The 15,747-nt window shown below is 35.9% G+C and overlaps 2 protein-coding genes across 2 annotated transcripts; both read right to left on the reverse strand.

The window, feature by feature from the left end:
* Positions 1 to 293: 293 nt before the first annotated feature.
* Positions 294 to 1,699, reverse strand: LOC140180742 (uncharacterized). The gene is made up of 2 exons (XM_072222032.1): positions 1,273 to 1,699; positions 294 to 364 (listed from the first exon to the last, which is right to left on the reverse strand). Exons 1-2 carry the CDS (start codon positions 1,697 to 1,699, stop codon positions 294 to 296), a joined length of 498 nt encoding a protein of 165 aa, XP_072078133.1.
* Positions 1,700 to 3,887: 2,188 nt separating this feature from the next.
* LOC140180743 (uncharacterized) lies at positions 3,888 to 4,663 on the reverse strand. The gene is made up of 2 exons (XM_072222033.1): positions 4,497 to 4,663; positions 3,888 to 4,422 (listed from the first exon to the last, which is right to left on the reverse strand). Exons 1-2 carry the CDS (start codon positions 4,661 to 4,663, stop codon positions 3,888 to 3,890), a joined length of 702 nt encoding a protein of 233 aa, XP_072078134.1.
* Between the last annotated feature and the right edge of the window lie 11,084 nt (positions 4,664 to 15,747).

A 15,747-nucleotide genomic window follows, 5' to 3' on the forward strand; every position in this document is an offset into this window, starting at 1 on the left:
AGGAGCTTTGTTATGAATTATGAAAATCTTTTTTTGGCACGTGGAGCTTTTCAACATTTTGAAAATTCGTCAATACCGTCTAAGAATTGAGCCATCATCTCTATTTAGGTAGAAACTCAGGTGCAGTCGACTTTACGTGAAAGTCGACTGCACCTGAGTTTCCATCCTCTATTTATCTTAATTTGCTTATTTATTTATTTCTTCTTATGGATAATATAGCTGCCTAGCTAGCCGGGCTCCTCCACCACCACCAACTCCTTCCGGCGTCGCCATCACGGGGGGCTGCCATCATGCTAGATGTCATCTCTTGTAGCAATTCGAGCAGCCACCAAATGGGTGGAGTGTGGAGGCTGGAGGGCCAAGACTAGTTGCAATTGGGCGGCAAATTATTGAAAGAGAAACAATGAAAACAACGTATAACAGTTTATGAAGCAACTTTTTAATGAAACCATTTCTATAAAAAAAAAATGTTTGGAAAATAACAGAAAGTCCAAATTGCTTTATTTTTCATTCTTTAATTATAGTTTATCTTATTTTGTATTTCTTCAATAATTAAGTAATATTATATATAAATAATATAATAAACATATAAATTTGATGTTATATACATAAAATTATAGAAACTAAATTACTATAATAATGCAAGAGAGATAATAACTCAGTTATTATATTTAATTTAATATTTACAATTATATATATATATAATATTTATAATTATATATTTATATTATATAATTATTATAATAATAATTAATAAATAAAATAACTTTAAATTAATTTAAATTATTTTTTATTATTTTTTAAATATTTTTATTAAATTAAAATAAGATCATTTTAAACTATCGTATCTCTAATATTATTATTTCTATATATGTTGTATAAGAGTCCTCCTTTAAATGAAGTAAAACAAAAACACGTAGGTAATTACATTAATTAGTATATGAACCCGTGCTCAATACAAAAAAATTTATAAAAGTAAAAAAAAAAATTTATATATTTAAATATTTAAAAAAAATATAAAATAATTATTATTTTAAAAAATTTATAAAATTATTATCAAAATTAAAGTTTAACTTAAAAAAAATGAGTCATAATCATTTTATACTTTTTTTTAAGTAAAATAATTATACATTGATACAAAATTTAAAATAAAATTAAAATATTTACATTAGAATCCTATTTTTTTAAAGATTTCTCTATAAACAACATTGATGATTAAATTTGCAGACATTTTTACGTGATTCATAAGTAAAATTTTTAAACCTCTCTTACTCTTAACTCTTGAAAGTGCCACATATAGTTGGCCATGTGTAAAAACTGATTTGGACAAATACAATCCAACATGAGATAAAGTTTGTTCTTGAGACTTATTAATTGTCATGGCAAACGATACTATTTTGGAAAATTGTCTTCGTTGGAATCTAACTGTGATGGTTTCATTTGTTGGTACCATATTCATTCTTGGAATCAAAGCAATATGACCAATATTGTTACCCGTTAAGACTTCACATTCTATGACATGATTTCCAAGTTTCCTAACTTGTAGCATTGTACTATTACAAATACCACTGGATTGGTCAATATTCCTCAGTAACATCACCGGAACACCAACCTTGAGTATTAATTTATGTGGAGGCAAACCAGAGCAATTTATGCTATTCAGTAATTCAGGACCATAGAGGTCTAGTTGACTCTCCATATTCCCTTCATCCATACAAATCAAATCCGAACTAAGATATAATTTTTTCCTCCAGGAATGATAGTCTTGTTGACCTCTTTAACGATGTCCAGCGTGGGAGCCAATATAGTTCTTACTTTGAAAAAGTTCTTTGAGGACATGTTATCCAAAATATTTGGATAAGAAAAATGAACCAACTCATCAAATGCCTGGTCCGAAGAAGGAATAACAATATTTCTTGGAAGATATGTATCAGATTCACCATCCATATTGTCACCTATTAGACCATCACCAACTTTCAATAATCACTCATTAAATTGCTCTGTCTCATCTTGATCTGAAGCAGTCGTCTCTACAGAGAGTTTCATGTCTTTTGTTAGAGCACCTGACAAAATTTTCAAAGGTAAGACGAATTCATGATTGAATGAACGATATCTTGTCTTGATCCTCGTGGAATGACAGGAAGAATTTGTCTAAAGTCTCCACCTAGTACAACCACTTTTCCTCCAAAGAAAAAATCTTTGTTATATGTTGGAGAAAATCTCATGATATCTCACCCAAGCATTTATCAAGCGCTTCATAGCAATACCTACTACCCATTGGAGCCTCATCCCAAATTATAAGTTTGGCTTTCAATAGCAGCATTGCTTGAAGGGAACCAGGTTTGATGTTACATACAGAATCCTCAGTTATATTGAGCGATATTTTGAACCTTGAGTGTGCCGTTCTTCCATTGGGAAGAAGTAAAGATGCAATACCACTTGAAGCAACGTTTAACACAATATCACCCCTTGAGCGAATCTTAGCAGACATAAGGTTTCAGAGAAATATTTTTTCAGTACTCCCATGACCATACACAAAGAAAAAACCTCCTTCATCACAATACATAGATGTAACAATTTTATCGAATGCATATTTTTGCTCAGGTATTGCGATGGCTAACATGTTTGAGGCATTTTTCTTTAAATCATCCCTGTTAAAGTTTAGCTCTTCCCTGATAACCCTTTCGGTTACAAAGAACTATCAACTTTAGTTGCTAAAGGCATAGGAGGATAGTCTTTCAAGGTTTTCCCAAAGAAATGTAAGATCTTGTCTATATCCATTAAGCACAACTGCTTAATCTCATCATCTGATATGATTAACTCTACATATTATATGATACTGTAAAAATTTAATCAAACTAAAAATGATCAATAATGAACTTTTATAATTGTAATTAATAAAAACTCACCCCTCATGTTCATCACGGCTCTCTATCGATACAAAATATCATCTGAGAGTTCATGCCAACATCTATCCCAAACATGTTCTGGTCTTGAGATATTGTTAGATGTTAATAGAATGACAAATAACCTCCTAACATATGATCATGAGGCCCACAAGCTTGCTTCCTTAATTGCATCCATGAATTCTCTGTCATCTTGCAAGAGTCCAAGGGCGAAGCATGCATCTCTATACGTAGCATAAATTGTTCCTCCTACTGCTCTTATATCTCGAAAATTCATTCATCCTCTTTGAGTATTTAAGAGAAGTCGTTGGTAATATTCTCCGGTATTTACTGCAAAAAAACTTGGTTAAAATCCCACTTTTAAGTTGCTAAATGGATTAGGCTACGCGATTTCAATTATTATGTAGCTACATCCGCATAAGATTAATTTCTCTAAAAAATATAGAACAATTCTAAAATTGTATAATCTACAGATTATAACTGCTGAAAGTTATTTGAACATTTATTTTTTAGTGTAGATAAATCGAATAAAATGGACGTGGGGTACATGCTGTTAAGATTTTAAATTTAAATCATCAAATATATAAGATCAAAATTGAATATAAACTCGTCATTACCTTTAGGTATATGAGTCAACCTTCCAATTGTGAAGCCTTGCTTTTGAGGAAACTACTTTGAAGTATCGTCCTTCTAAACAAACTTGGTTGGAAACTCAGCATAAGTCAGACTTTGACCATAGGGATATGACATGTTCGCCGCCATCCATCCCAAAAACATGGACTTATGAGATATTATTCTTTCGACGATATCATTCACATTAGAAGTTTTACTATAAACCACAGGTTGCTCATCCTCCAAATGGAATGAAAGTCTAATCACAAATGATTTTTTCTCTTGAATTTCATATCCAAATAAACGCCAGACTGACTCACATGCCGAAATGTACCTACAATCGTAGTAATTCCTAATTTCGTCAACAACTTATGTGGCTTCTGACGGATCACCAGCGTTGTATAGGGTAGCTGTTACGCGGTCATTACCCTTGTGTATATACTTAAATAGATGCTTAATAGAACCTGTTTGGCATGTGTATTCCACATTTATGTGGCATCCAAACTTAAGCAACAATTCTGGATTATACGGAACAATGAACTTACTTTCTAGTACACATTCCTTTTTCTTCACTGTTCGACCGTTATCAGTACGCCTATATTTGGGAAATCCAGCTTCATCAATGAGTGTTCGTTGTCTAAAATCTTTGGGATAAAACTTTGAACAGGATCCATTCTTCATGCAAGGTGAATTCTTGTTGTACAGACCACATGGACCATATACCATGTAATTTTGAACAGCTCCATGTAGATTTGGCCTTTCATTTTCATCAGGAATCTCAGCTATTATATGTTTGTCTATGTCATCTGGTGTTTGTGGCTTGAACTCATTACTCATGAATAAAAGAATATGTTCATGTGGAAGGCCGGAAGCCCTCTTTTTTGAAACTCTATAGTGCAAATATCTGAAAATTGAAAAAGACAAATGAGCAAAACATTACAACACAAGATTTTAATAAGGTGTTGCATAAACACAGACTTACATCCCAAAATTTTGCCAATGATTTTTTCCTCTTTTAGATCATCAATCAAACCTTCAAGCTTGATCTTGAAAATTCGACACAATATATCAGGACGGTCTTCTGCCTTCAATCCAATGGGAGTCACTTCTCTTTTTATCTCATCACATTCAGGGTTACAGGTCATAGTGATAAAATAGTTAGAATATCCTACATATCTGTAAATTACAAATTACAAATGCATCTTTACAATTATTCATCATGTACCTAGGTCCACCGGTAAAAGTACTGGGAAAAATGATTTTTTTTGCCAAGCCTTGCAGCATCTACATCCCCGTTTATAAGACTTTCATCCAAACATTTATATTTATCAACCCTAAACTATGGTTGTTTACACCTAAAGAATTTTAACCTCTCTGATTTCACTATTGTGTAGGCATCTACCAGAAACTGTTGGAATAATCTCTTTGATCTCAGAATTAACAGAGATTCACCCGTCTTTTTCTGTAGTCAAAAAGCAAAGAATTATCGCAACGTGATTGTTTTGTTTTTCTTTGCAGGCCTAGCAGAGATAGAATCTGATGTTGCAATACCCAAACGAAATCCATCCTCCCCATACAGAAACAACAATGGATATTGCAAGGCTAAATAAGATGGGTGAAAAACATCAATCTGTTGGAGCTTTCTAGTTTGAATCTCTATAATAATATCTCTATCTTTGCTTAGTTGTTCGACATCGCCAACCATTAATGCAGCCACTTCAGATGCAGATGGTAAGTTGTAGGTCCTGCCATCTGTAGTCCTTTTACTAATCAACTTAAACTTTATGTTTGTGCAATTTTCCTGTTGGTACCTATCTCTTGCATAGCGAAAACTCTTTGCCAAACTATTATATTTGTCTAGCATATTTCTTAATATTACCACAATTTTCCTATCCCGCTCATTTATAGCTTCATTGGAACTGCACAAAAAAAATAAAATTTATATTATTTTCTCTCACAAATAAAAAATAACTAAAATGTTTGACTGGTTGCATAAAAATTACTGAAGTGTCCCCTATCCGATTATCAATCTAATTTTCTGTGTCATAGATATATAGCTGGGCAAATATTGGTCGCAGACTATTTGGAGGAAGTAAGCTACCAATGCTATGGTAGTTTTGACCTTCAAGCTTAAAAATTGGAGGAGCAGTCCCATTGTTCACTCCACGGTCAATTTTTTTGACCATTGATGTAAAACAAAATATTGAATTAAATGTACTTGTATTTTTTAGAAAATGAATACTTCTTTGATCTCTTCCAGTATGAAGCTGAATGAGCTCATCAGGAGGCATAGAAAGTAGAGGAAGCTTGATCTTTCCTTCCATAAACATAATGTAAACTTTGGTTGGGGCGACTGTTTGGATTTAGCAAGCCTTTCTTTAGACCACATCTATGCTTTACAGTGTTGACATTGATAAATAAGATTTCCTATATCCCACACATCTTCCGAATGAACTCTCTTTAGATATTCAGTTGTCATACCGATGCAACTTAGTCAATGATATACACAAAGATGCAAATATATATACAGATAAAATTTTTACATACCGTCTAAAATTTCTGAAGATGATATAAAATTATCTTCCATATCCACATCCAACATTGAATCATCATAACCATTCAAAACTACAATCAATAAAAATTATAAAAGAACAAATGTGATGACAATCATGCATGAACATTACGTGTGATGTAGAAGAGGGTTAAGATTAATGAGAATCATGCATATGCATTAGTCATGCCCTTATTATTTTTTTCTTTTTTTCCTTCCATATGCATCTTTGTTTAATGTGATTGATTTAGTCTAGAATTTTGAATGTTAAAATAGTGGAGGCTATACTGCTTGGTTCCCAACAGTCAATACTACCTGGGGATGCTTGGCACAAACTTTTCTAATACAAACTTCTCTTGTTAGTTGTCACCCATACAGGAGGAGAAAATTTAAGTCTTCAAGATGAGAATAATAAACAAAGAAGTAAGGAATAATCTGATTCTGAATTTTATTGTGATGTGCTTATTATTTCTTATCAAAGATATACATTATGCTTTTTGTAGAATGTTAAAGCAAGAGTGACTCAAACTTTGTTATTTTTTGTCGGCATAAACTCTTATATCCAATCTGCATTATTTAGTGATTATGTATCTTGGCATTAGTGCATGTCTTTGCAAGCTAAAATTTATAATTTTATATAACTGTCTATAAAAATCTTGCTAAAAGCCCCCCAATCTCTCTCTTTATTGGCCGAATACAACATGAGCTATATATTAAATCTATTTTTTATTGCAAAATCTTTTTTTATGATGAAAAGTTTATGTTTTCTTGCAGGAAAACACAGAACTGGAATTGTTCTTGTTCGATTTTTAAATGAATAATCCCAAGAAAAGCAGAAACTGCTAAGGTTGAAATTATGATAATTATGAGGGTGAGATCATACAAACGTGGGACTAAGTGTATGAAAACAGAGAAATAATTGTGTGTATGAATAAAATTAGAAGTACCTGCTCATCCATCAACATCATTTCAATGGAGCTAATGGATTTGGGCTCTTTAAACCTCGGTAAAGACCGAAGTCTGATTACTCTGACATGAATCTTCCAACATTCTTTTGGCAGTGCAATCATCTCCAACAAATCATATTGCCTAACCATTTTTTCTCTAGTAAAAAAATAAGAGCAAACGTAAATTCTAGCACACCTCTTAGGCTTTTATAGCAACTAAGAAAAGGTATATTTTTTGGTAAATCATTTTAAAATTAGAGTGCATCAAAAATCACATATCCTCCATAATCCAAAAGAAGAAAAAATCTGTCTTAATAATTTAAAAAACGAAGAAAGATTTGAGTTGAAAATAAAACACTTATTCTACATCATAAATACTAGCAAATCAAAATATACTAAATAAAAAAGGGTATGAAAATAAGATCTGAATCTATGCCCTTTTACGATTACAAAACCTATGACCATAAATATTTTTTAAAGTCCAGAAAATTGGAAGAGGAGTGCTAGGAGGCCAGCAACTTTTGTGTTTTGTAACCATCAATTGGCCATCAATAGTGTTTTTAATGATGTGAGATTAAATCCAATGGTGTGGAATCATTCAATTTTTTTTTATGGTTAAATGCTGGCCAACTTTTTAAAAAATTGATGGCCCCGAGACTTTTCCTTATTTTAATTCAATAACACTCTTTAATTTGAAGTAAATTGTATTTGACTACTTGTTTATATAATTAATGATAATTATTCTATGAAAAAGTAAATAACAATTATATACATGAAAATTGAAAAGGAATAAAATAATATAATGAAATAAGAACTATTCTCAGAAGTGGATAGTAACTAACTAATTGCACATATGCCTGTAAAAGCATGATATAACTATGCAGGCAATTCAACAATTAATTTGAATGAAAAAAGTATGAGGGTAGTATAAAGGTTCAACAACTAGAGAAATGAACCAATTCACATGGCAGATAACAGAATTGAGAGGTAGAGTTGAGAAAGGGAGAGCTTCCTGCAGCAGAGAAAAAGGGAGAATTGGTCAGAATAGCCAAGAGTAAGAATTAGCAAGAGAAGGGTAATTTCAGAAGGAGAGAGGGTCAGAGCTTACAACTTTCATGCCATTCCCTTGGTGCCTTTCTTCCTATATATTTGTTGTCATTCCAGGGGCGTTCATTGCTTCCATTTTGCTAGTTGAGTTGTTATGCCAGCTGCCCCATTTCTCTTTCCTTCTATCAACAGTCTCCCCATTCAAATTGACCTTGCCCTCAAGGTCGAAGTTGGGATGCATCTGCTTCATATCTTCATAAAATTTCCAAGTGGCATCCTCCACAGGCAAAGCTTGCCACTTGATCAGTACCTTTTCATGCCAGCAGTTATCCTTCTTGACCATACGGTATCCTAAGACTAGTTGAGGCTGCAATTCGAGGCCCTGGCCATCCAGCAACAACGGTGAAGGGATGCTGGATTCTGGGGGTCTGCCGGTACACTTCTTAAGCAATGACACATGGAAGACTGGGTGGATTTTAGCAGTTGCCGGGAGCTGCAACTTGTATGCAACTTTTCCGATTTTTGTGGTTATTGGAAATGGGCCAAAATAGCGCATGCTAAGTTTTTTATTCCTGCGCAACACCACCGATTGTTGTCGATACGGTTGGAGATTTACATAAACCAAATCACCGACTTGAAACTCCAATTCGCTGCGCTTCTTATCAGCGTTCAGTTTCATGCGAGCTTGTACTCGTTGTAAATGGCTCCGAAGGGCTGTCAGCACATGGTCACGCTGCTGGAGGAGTTCTTCTACCGCTGGTGGGTCCGTGGCCTCAACATTGTAATGAATAAGAGGAGGGAGATCTCTCCCGAATAGGGCCTTGTATGGAGATATACCTGTAGCTGAGTGGACTGCGGTATTATAACTAAATGCCGCCCAAGGCAGTAAATTGCACCAAGCCTTTGGGTTCTGCTGAGTATAGCAGCGTAGATACATCTCGAGGCATTTATTGAGGACCTCGGTCTGACCATCAGTTTGCGGATGCCAAGCAGAGCTTTGAGCCAACTTGATGCCATGTGCATTGCACAAGTGTTCCCAGAATTTGCAAGTAAATACCTTGTCTCGGTCGGAGACGATGGACTGAGGAACCCCATGGATGCTAATGATGTGCTTGATGAAAGCATCATCGACCTTAGAAGCTAAGAAGTCTGATGGAAGGAGAATAAAATAAGCAAATTTAGAGAGACGATCGACCACCACCATGATTGTCGCAAAGCCATGAGAAGGGGGAAGACCGGTAATAAAGTCCATGGAGATATCTTGCCACACATGGGAAGGAATGGGGAGAGGCACTAAGAGGCCTGGGGTTAGGCGGGTGGAGTACTTTGCCTGTTGGCAAATGGAACAAGATGAGATGTATTCCTTGATAGAAGTTGCCATGTGTTTCCAAAAGAATTGACTTGCAATTCTAGCCAAGGTTTTCTGAATACCCGCATGTCCACCTAACGGTGAATCGTGGAAGTGCCGCATAATGTATTTCACCAATGGAGAATTGGCTGGGATGATAATGCGGTTGTCCCAATACCAGAGCCATTGCCTGTTGCACAGCCGGTCTGAGGATACCGCTGACTCAGATAATTCTGATTTGGGGTCAAAATCCCTTAGGCCCTGTCGGATTTGAGCCATCAACTCACTCTCCATAGTAGTCAAAGACATAAAGGCATGAGATAAACCATCTGCACCCTGATTCTTGGACCCTTTCTTATATTCTATTGAAAAATTATAGCCCAATAGCTTTGACATCCACCGTTGTTGCTCTGGAGTTTGAATGGTCTGTTGTTGCAGCTCCCGCAAGCTTTTATGATCTGTTCGAATAATAAACCTATTGCCGAGAAGGTAGTGGTGGAACTTGGCCACAGCCAAAATGATGGCATGCATCTCCCGACCGTAAGCTGACCAGTTTTGGTTGGAAGTAGGGAGTTTTCGGGAGAAATATGCAATAGGGTAGTTGGCTTGGCTGAGGATAGCACCAATTCCGGTCCCCGAAGTATTAGTTTCCAACACAAAGGGTTTCGAGAAATTCCGTAGTGCCAGCACTAGCGCTGTTGTCAGTGCATATTTAAGGTTGATGAAGGCGTCGTTGGTGGCCGCAGACCAAGTGAAGGCGTCCTTCTTTAGTAAATCTGTGAGTGGCGTAGCCAAGGTTGCAAATTGGCGGATGAACTTTCTATAGTAACTAGCAAGGCCCAAGAATGCACGAAGTTGCTTCACTGAGGATGGCACAGGCCATTCCCTGATAGCTGTGACCTTTGAACCGTCCACCTGGACCCCATTTCTGGATACTACATGTCCCAAGTAATCAATGCTCTACTGCCCAAACGAACACTTTGACAACTTAGCGAAGAGGGTGTTCTCCTGAAGAATGGACAAGACATGCTTCAAGTGTTGCAAATGAGAATCCCAATCAGGACTATAGACGAGTATATCGTCGAAGAAGACTAGCACAAACTTCCTTAAGACCGCCGCAAAAATGGAATTCATGAGGCTTTGGAAGGTCGCCGGTGAATTAGATAACCTGAATGGCATTACCAGCCATTCGTATAATCCCTGGTGCGTCTGGAAAGTTGTCTTATGACGATCATCTTCGCGGACCCTGATTTGGTGATAGCCCGATCGGAGGTCCAATTTGGAGAAGAATTGCGCTCCAAAGAGCTCGTCCAATAACTCGTCGATGGTTGGCATAGCAAAGGAGTCTTTTATGGTCACAGCGTTGAGAGCCCGATGGTCCATACAAAAATGCCATGTCCCGTCTTTCTTCTTAACTAACAAGACTGGGGACGAAAAAGGGCTGGTGCTATGCTACACCACGCCTTCTGACACCAACTCCGCCACAATACGCTCAATCTCGGGTTTCTGGCTATGTGGATACCGGTATGGGCGCACTTTGACCGGGGAGGAGTTGGGAAATAGGGTGATACTATGGTCATGGGTACGCGGTGGCGGGAGGCCGTGAGGGATCTGAAACACTGCAGCAAAGTCGGTTAGAAGTGAGGCCAGTTCAGGCGGCATGGTGGAGGGAAAATCCAATGGAGAAGGAACAGGGGTCTTGGGCGGCTGGGCTTGAAGAGTGTATAATTCAGCAATAACAGACACAGAGAGGAGACGCCCGAATTGGCTAAAGTAAGCCTGGGTTGGACCTTGCCACTTCTCACCTTGTAGGGTGACTAACCGATCCCCAGCCAAGAATGTGATGAATTTATCTTTGTAGTTGACCAAGTGAGTATCTAGTGTCTCCAACCAATTGTCACCCAAAACTAACTCCTTTGAAGCAATTGGCAGCACAAAAGCTGAGATATAGAGAGTGTGACCCTGGATAGTGACTGGAATATTGCGCACTTCACCTTCACAGTGTAGTAAGGCACCGTTGCCGACCTCCACTGTAAATTTTGGGGCCGCAAAGATGGGGAGAGCAAGCATAGTTGAGAGGTCAGGGTGGATGAAGTTGTCAGAACTGCCGCCATCCATGAGAATCCGAAGTTGTTTCCCTGCAATAGAGCCAGTGAACCGAATCAACTTCCTAGAGGGTACTCCTGACAGAGCATTAAAGGATAAGTGGTGAGGTTCCTCCACAGTGGAATCCTGGTCAGGGGTGGAAACGGGTGGGCTAAGGGGCTCCTCTGGCGAGTCTTGGTCCGGTGGGAGTTCCTCCACTGACTGGATGATGAAGTAGTGTTTGGAAGAGCATTTGTGGGAGGGAGAGAATTTTTCGTCGCAAGTAAAGCACAAACCCTTGTCACGGCGAAATTAAATCTCGACGGGGGAGAGTTTACGGAGGGGATTTGATTTGGCCAGGGTTGGGAGGAGCGGGGGTGCTGAAGGCGTGCGTGGGGTTGGGGTTGGGGTTGGGGTGTCCGCGTGGGCTTTGCTCGCCGAAGTGAAAGGGGGTTTCTGGGAGTGGGTGAGGAAAGGCGTGGCTGGGGTTCGAGATCTGGATAAGGCTGGCAAGAACTTCTCGTCGAATAACTTGGCCAGGGCGACCGCCTGTAACAATGAATTCGGTGAACGCGATCTGACTTCGCGTTTCAGATCTGGGTGTAACCCACTGACAAAGCAGTCAAGAAGAAGAGCATCATCCATACCGTATGCCCTTGCGGCAAGATCAGTGAAGGTGTCGAAGTATGTGGTGAATGTGGAGGATTGTTTCAACTTCAGCAAATCCTCGCGGGGGTTGTCGAATTGGGACGGGCCGAACTGGATCTGCATCACGGTGGATAAGGTGAACCAATCTTGGATCGGGCTTGTTCTTTCGAGCAATTGAAACCAGGACAGAGCCATGCCTTCTAGGCTCACGGTAGCGAGGTCAACCTTTTGGTCCTCCGGGATGTCGTGGATCTTGAAGAAATGGTCTGCTCGATAGATCCACTGGAGAACATCATCGCCGCCGGAGAAACGGGGAAACTTAAGCTTCACGTGTCGTGGGGGCGAAGATCGAGTGCAGCTGATTTGCCGACACCAATGCCTCCGCACGTTGAGCGGCATGGGCCTGGAGTGAAGCCAGGGATTGATTGATGGCAGCAAGTTGTTCCTGGTGGGCCTCGGAGCGTTCAGATAGTTTGTTGATAGCGGCTTGCATTGTTTGTAGCCAAGTATTGTCGGCCATGAAAATCTCAATGAGTGCACCAGTTGATATAACTATGCAGGCAATTCAGCAATTAATTTGAATGAAGAAAGTATGAGGGTAGTATAAAGGTTCAACAACTAGAGAAATGAACCAATTCACATGACAGATAATAGAATTGAAAGGTAGAGTTGAGAAAGGGAGAGCTTTCTGCAGCAGAGAAGAAGGGAGAATTGGTCAGAATGGCTAAGAGTACGAATTAGCAAGAGAAGGACAATTTCAGAAGGAAAGAGGGTCAAAACTTACAACTTCCATGCCATTTCCTTGGTGCCTTTCTTCCTATATATTTGTTGTCATTCCAGGGGCGTTAATTGCTTCCATTTTGCTAGTTGAGTTGTTATACCAGCTGCCCCATTTCTCTTTCTTTCTATCAAAGCACTTCTCATAGTCATAATAATTGATGTGTCTCTAATAAATAGAATGATTATTTTTTTGTTATAAACAATCTTCATTTTTCGGAATAAATGAAGAAGCTGTTGCCATTGAGAAGCAAATAAAATCATTTTATGGAGGGTCAACATTCTCTTAAATGAATAAGATAAACACTTAAAAGAAAGTAATATGATGAACATAATTAATCATTCATAATACAAAGTAAATATGGATAGTCACCTAAAAAATAGATAAGATTTAATCTGTGACTGCTATTTTACAAAATTACGATTTTCGTAATATGATAAGTGTAATTTGCAAGATTATTATATTTATAAATCATGATTATTGCATTCAAATAAGATATTATCATATTCAACAATACATTTTATCAAACACGTAATGTGCAAGGAAAAAAAAGTAAAATAATTCAACAATTATTGTAGTATGTTGAACCAGTAAGCTCCACTATCGAACTTTCATAATACAAAGTAATTCATCAAACATGTAATGTGCAAGAAAATATTGCTAAAAAAAATTTAATGAATTTATAATATCCAGAAATTCATGAAAGATGTAATATACATGTAAAAAAAATGAAGCAATTCATCAATTTTTTGCTTGAATATTAGCACAGAATTATAAACAAATCTACTCTCTAATCATAGGAGCAAGGTAAAAAAAAATGAGCAGTAGTTGCTTACAGGAAATTGAAAGAGCTGATGCAATAGTAAGCCAGTGAAACATCAATAGTGGCAGAGAGCAAAGGGTTAAGCAACTTCGTTAATGGTAGAGGGTATGGCTTCGATGAAAATCGAAAAAGGAAATGCGTGAAATGACCTGGAGACTGCATTTTTTTTATTATTTGCGTAAGTAAAGCTTCAAGCAGAATTACAGAGCAAAAAACACCATAAATAATATGTATAATAATGGTTAGATTGCTTTGCTTTCGACCAGACACAGGGAGAAGACCAGTTAAAATTGGATGAAGAATGTTGTTAAGCAAATGGATTTGCAATTGAAAAAATACTGGGAACATTTCTAATTTAAGAGAAATTAGAAGATGCCACGTGACAATTTTTGGTTGTATAATCAGGAGATACTAATCTTCTCGTCTTCGCCGTTCTGAAGTTGCCAGTGCCAAGCCGTCGTTCTTTATTGTTGGCGTATATGCTTGCTTGATGAGAGAGAGAAGACCCAAAAAGACTAAAAGAAGACTTTGGGTACGGGTTGAAATTAATTGTATGAGATCCGGACAGGTTTTTTATCTGCCCAGCTTGGAATTGGGATTAGTCTCCGTAGGTCCATATTTTGTTAAAATACAATGGAGGCAAGCAAGCCAACATGATGTGGGCCCTACTTTTTTATTCCCTTTTATCACAATTCACAAGTTCTATATTTTGTTTGATTGTTGTATAAATCATGGATCTATATTGATCGCCTAGAAAATTAATTTATTTTGCTTACGTTTTAGAATGAGTTTAATTAATAATTTGTTATATAAAATTATTTTATAGTTTTAATAAATCAAATCTAGTGATATTAGTTAATAATACATAGAATAATTCTGTTTAGAATGAAGAAAGTTTTGCCTTATATTACTTTACTTACGGGAATATAAAACTTAAAACTTAACAATCTACAGAATATAAAAAAGACTAAGAAAATAAGGTAATTTATAAATTATCTTTAATTTATATATAATATAATTAAATTTAATAAATTCAATTAGAATAAACAACAAATTATTTATTTTATTTTAGACTTTATAAATGAATAAACCAATTAATTAATATAAGGAATTACACTGAATGTAGTAAAATTGATCAAGTATTATATACTATAATAAATTACATGAATATTTAAATATCTAATCAAATCAATTAGCTAATATAATTAAGTCATACCAAAACACTTAAAAATGCACCATTCTTAATTAAATATTATCTATACTATATAAACCACATTTAAATCCAGTTTTACGTGCGTATATAATTTAAAGTAATTAACAATTTATTTGATTGAATATTATAATATAAAATAATTTATAAATTAACGTTAATTCATATATAATATATAATTAAATTTAATGAATTTAATTAGAATAAACAATAAATTATTTATTTTATTTTAAACTTTATAAATGAAAAAATCAATTCACTAATATAACGAATTACAATTAATGTAGTATAATTAATTAAGTAACATAAATTATAATAAATTATATTGATATTTAAATATCTAATTAAATCAATTAGTTGATATAATTAAGTCATTTCAATAAATTGTATTGAATAAGTTAAAATAATTAAATCGAGAAACACTCTCCAGAACATGCTACGTCAGCTCTATCATTAAATACAGAAATCTAATTTTTATATAATAAAATAGATAGAATAAATTCCTACTGAAATCACTACAGCTATCCGATTAATCACGATTCAAATATTTATACACGTACAAATAAAAAATTATATAAATTTTAAAATTTTATTTTATTTGTTAAATTTTAATAATAAGGTATAGATTTTTACTACCCGTAAATAAAGACGAGATGAGTTTTATGCAAACTATTTAACAAGCAGTTAGACTGTGTTTGAAAAAAAGACCTAAAACTAAGAGACCATGTGATTTATTTGAATCTGAGTCTTTCTTGTACTGAATGCTCCCCTTATTACTAAGCTGTGTTATTC

The sequence above is a fragment of the Arachis hypogaea genome, chromosome 17 (genome assembly GCF_003086295.3).
Source record: "Arachis hypogaea cultivar Tifrunner chromosome 17, arahy.Tifrunner.gnm2.J5K5, whole genome shotgun sequence".
In the NCBI taxonomy this organism is placed as follows: domain Eukaryota; kingdom Viridiplantae; phylum Streptophyta; class Magnoliopsida; order Fabales; family Fabaceae; genus Arachis; species Arachis hypogaea.

Coding starts and splice junctions, on each gene's coding strand:
- LOC140180742 (XM_072222032.1), bottom strand. CDS start 1,699: ATGGAGAGTCAACTAGACCTCTATGGTCCTGAATTACTGAATAGCATA. Junction 365..1,272: donor GGCACTTTCAAGAGTTAAGA/GTAAGAGAGGTT, acceptor AATTGCAACTAG/TCTTGGCCCTCCAGCCTCCA.
- LOC140180743 (XM_072222033.1), bottom strand. CDS start 4,663: ATGACCTGTAACCCTGAATGTGATGAGATAAAAAGAGAAGTGACTCCC. Junction 4,423..4,496: donor GGCAAAATTTTGGGATGTAA/GTCTGTGTTTAT, acceptor TTCAATTTTCAG/ATATTTGCACTATAGAGTTT.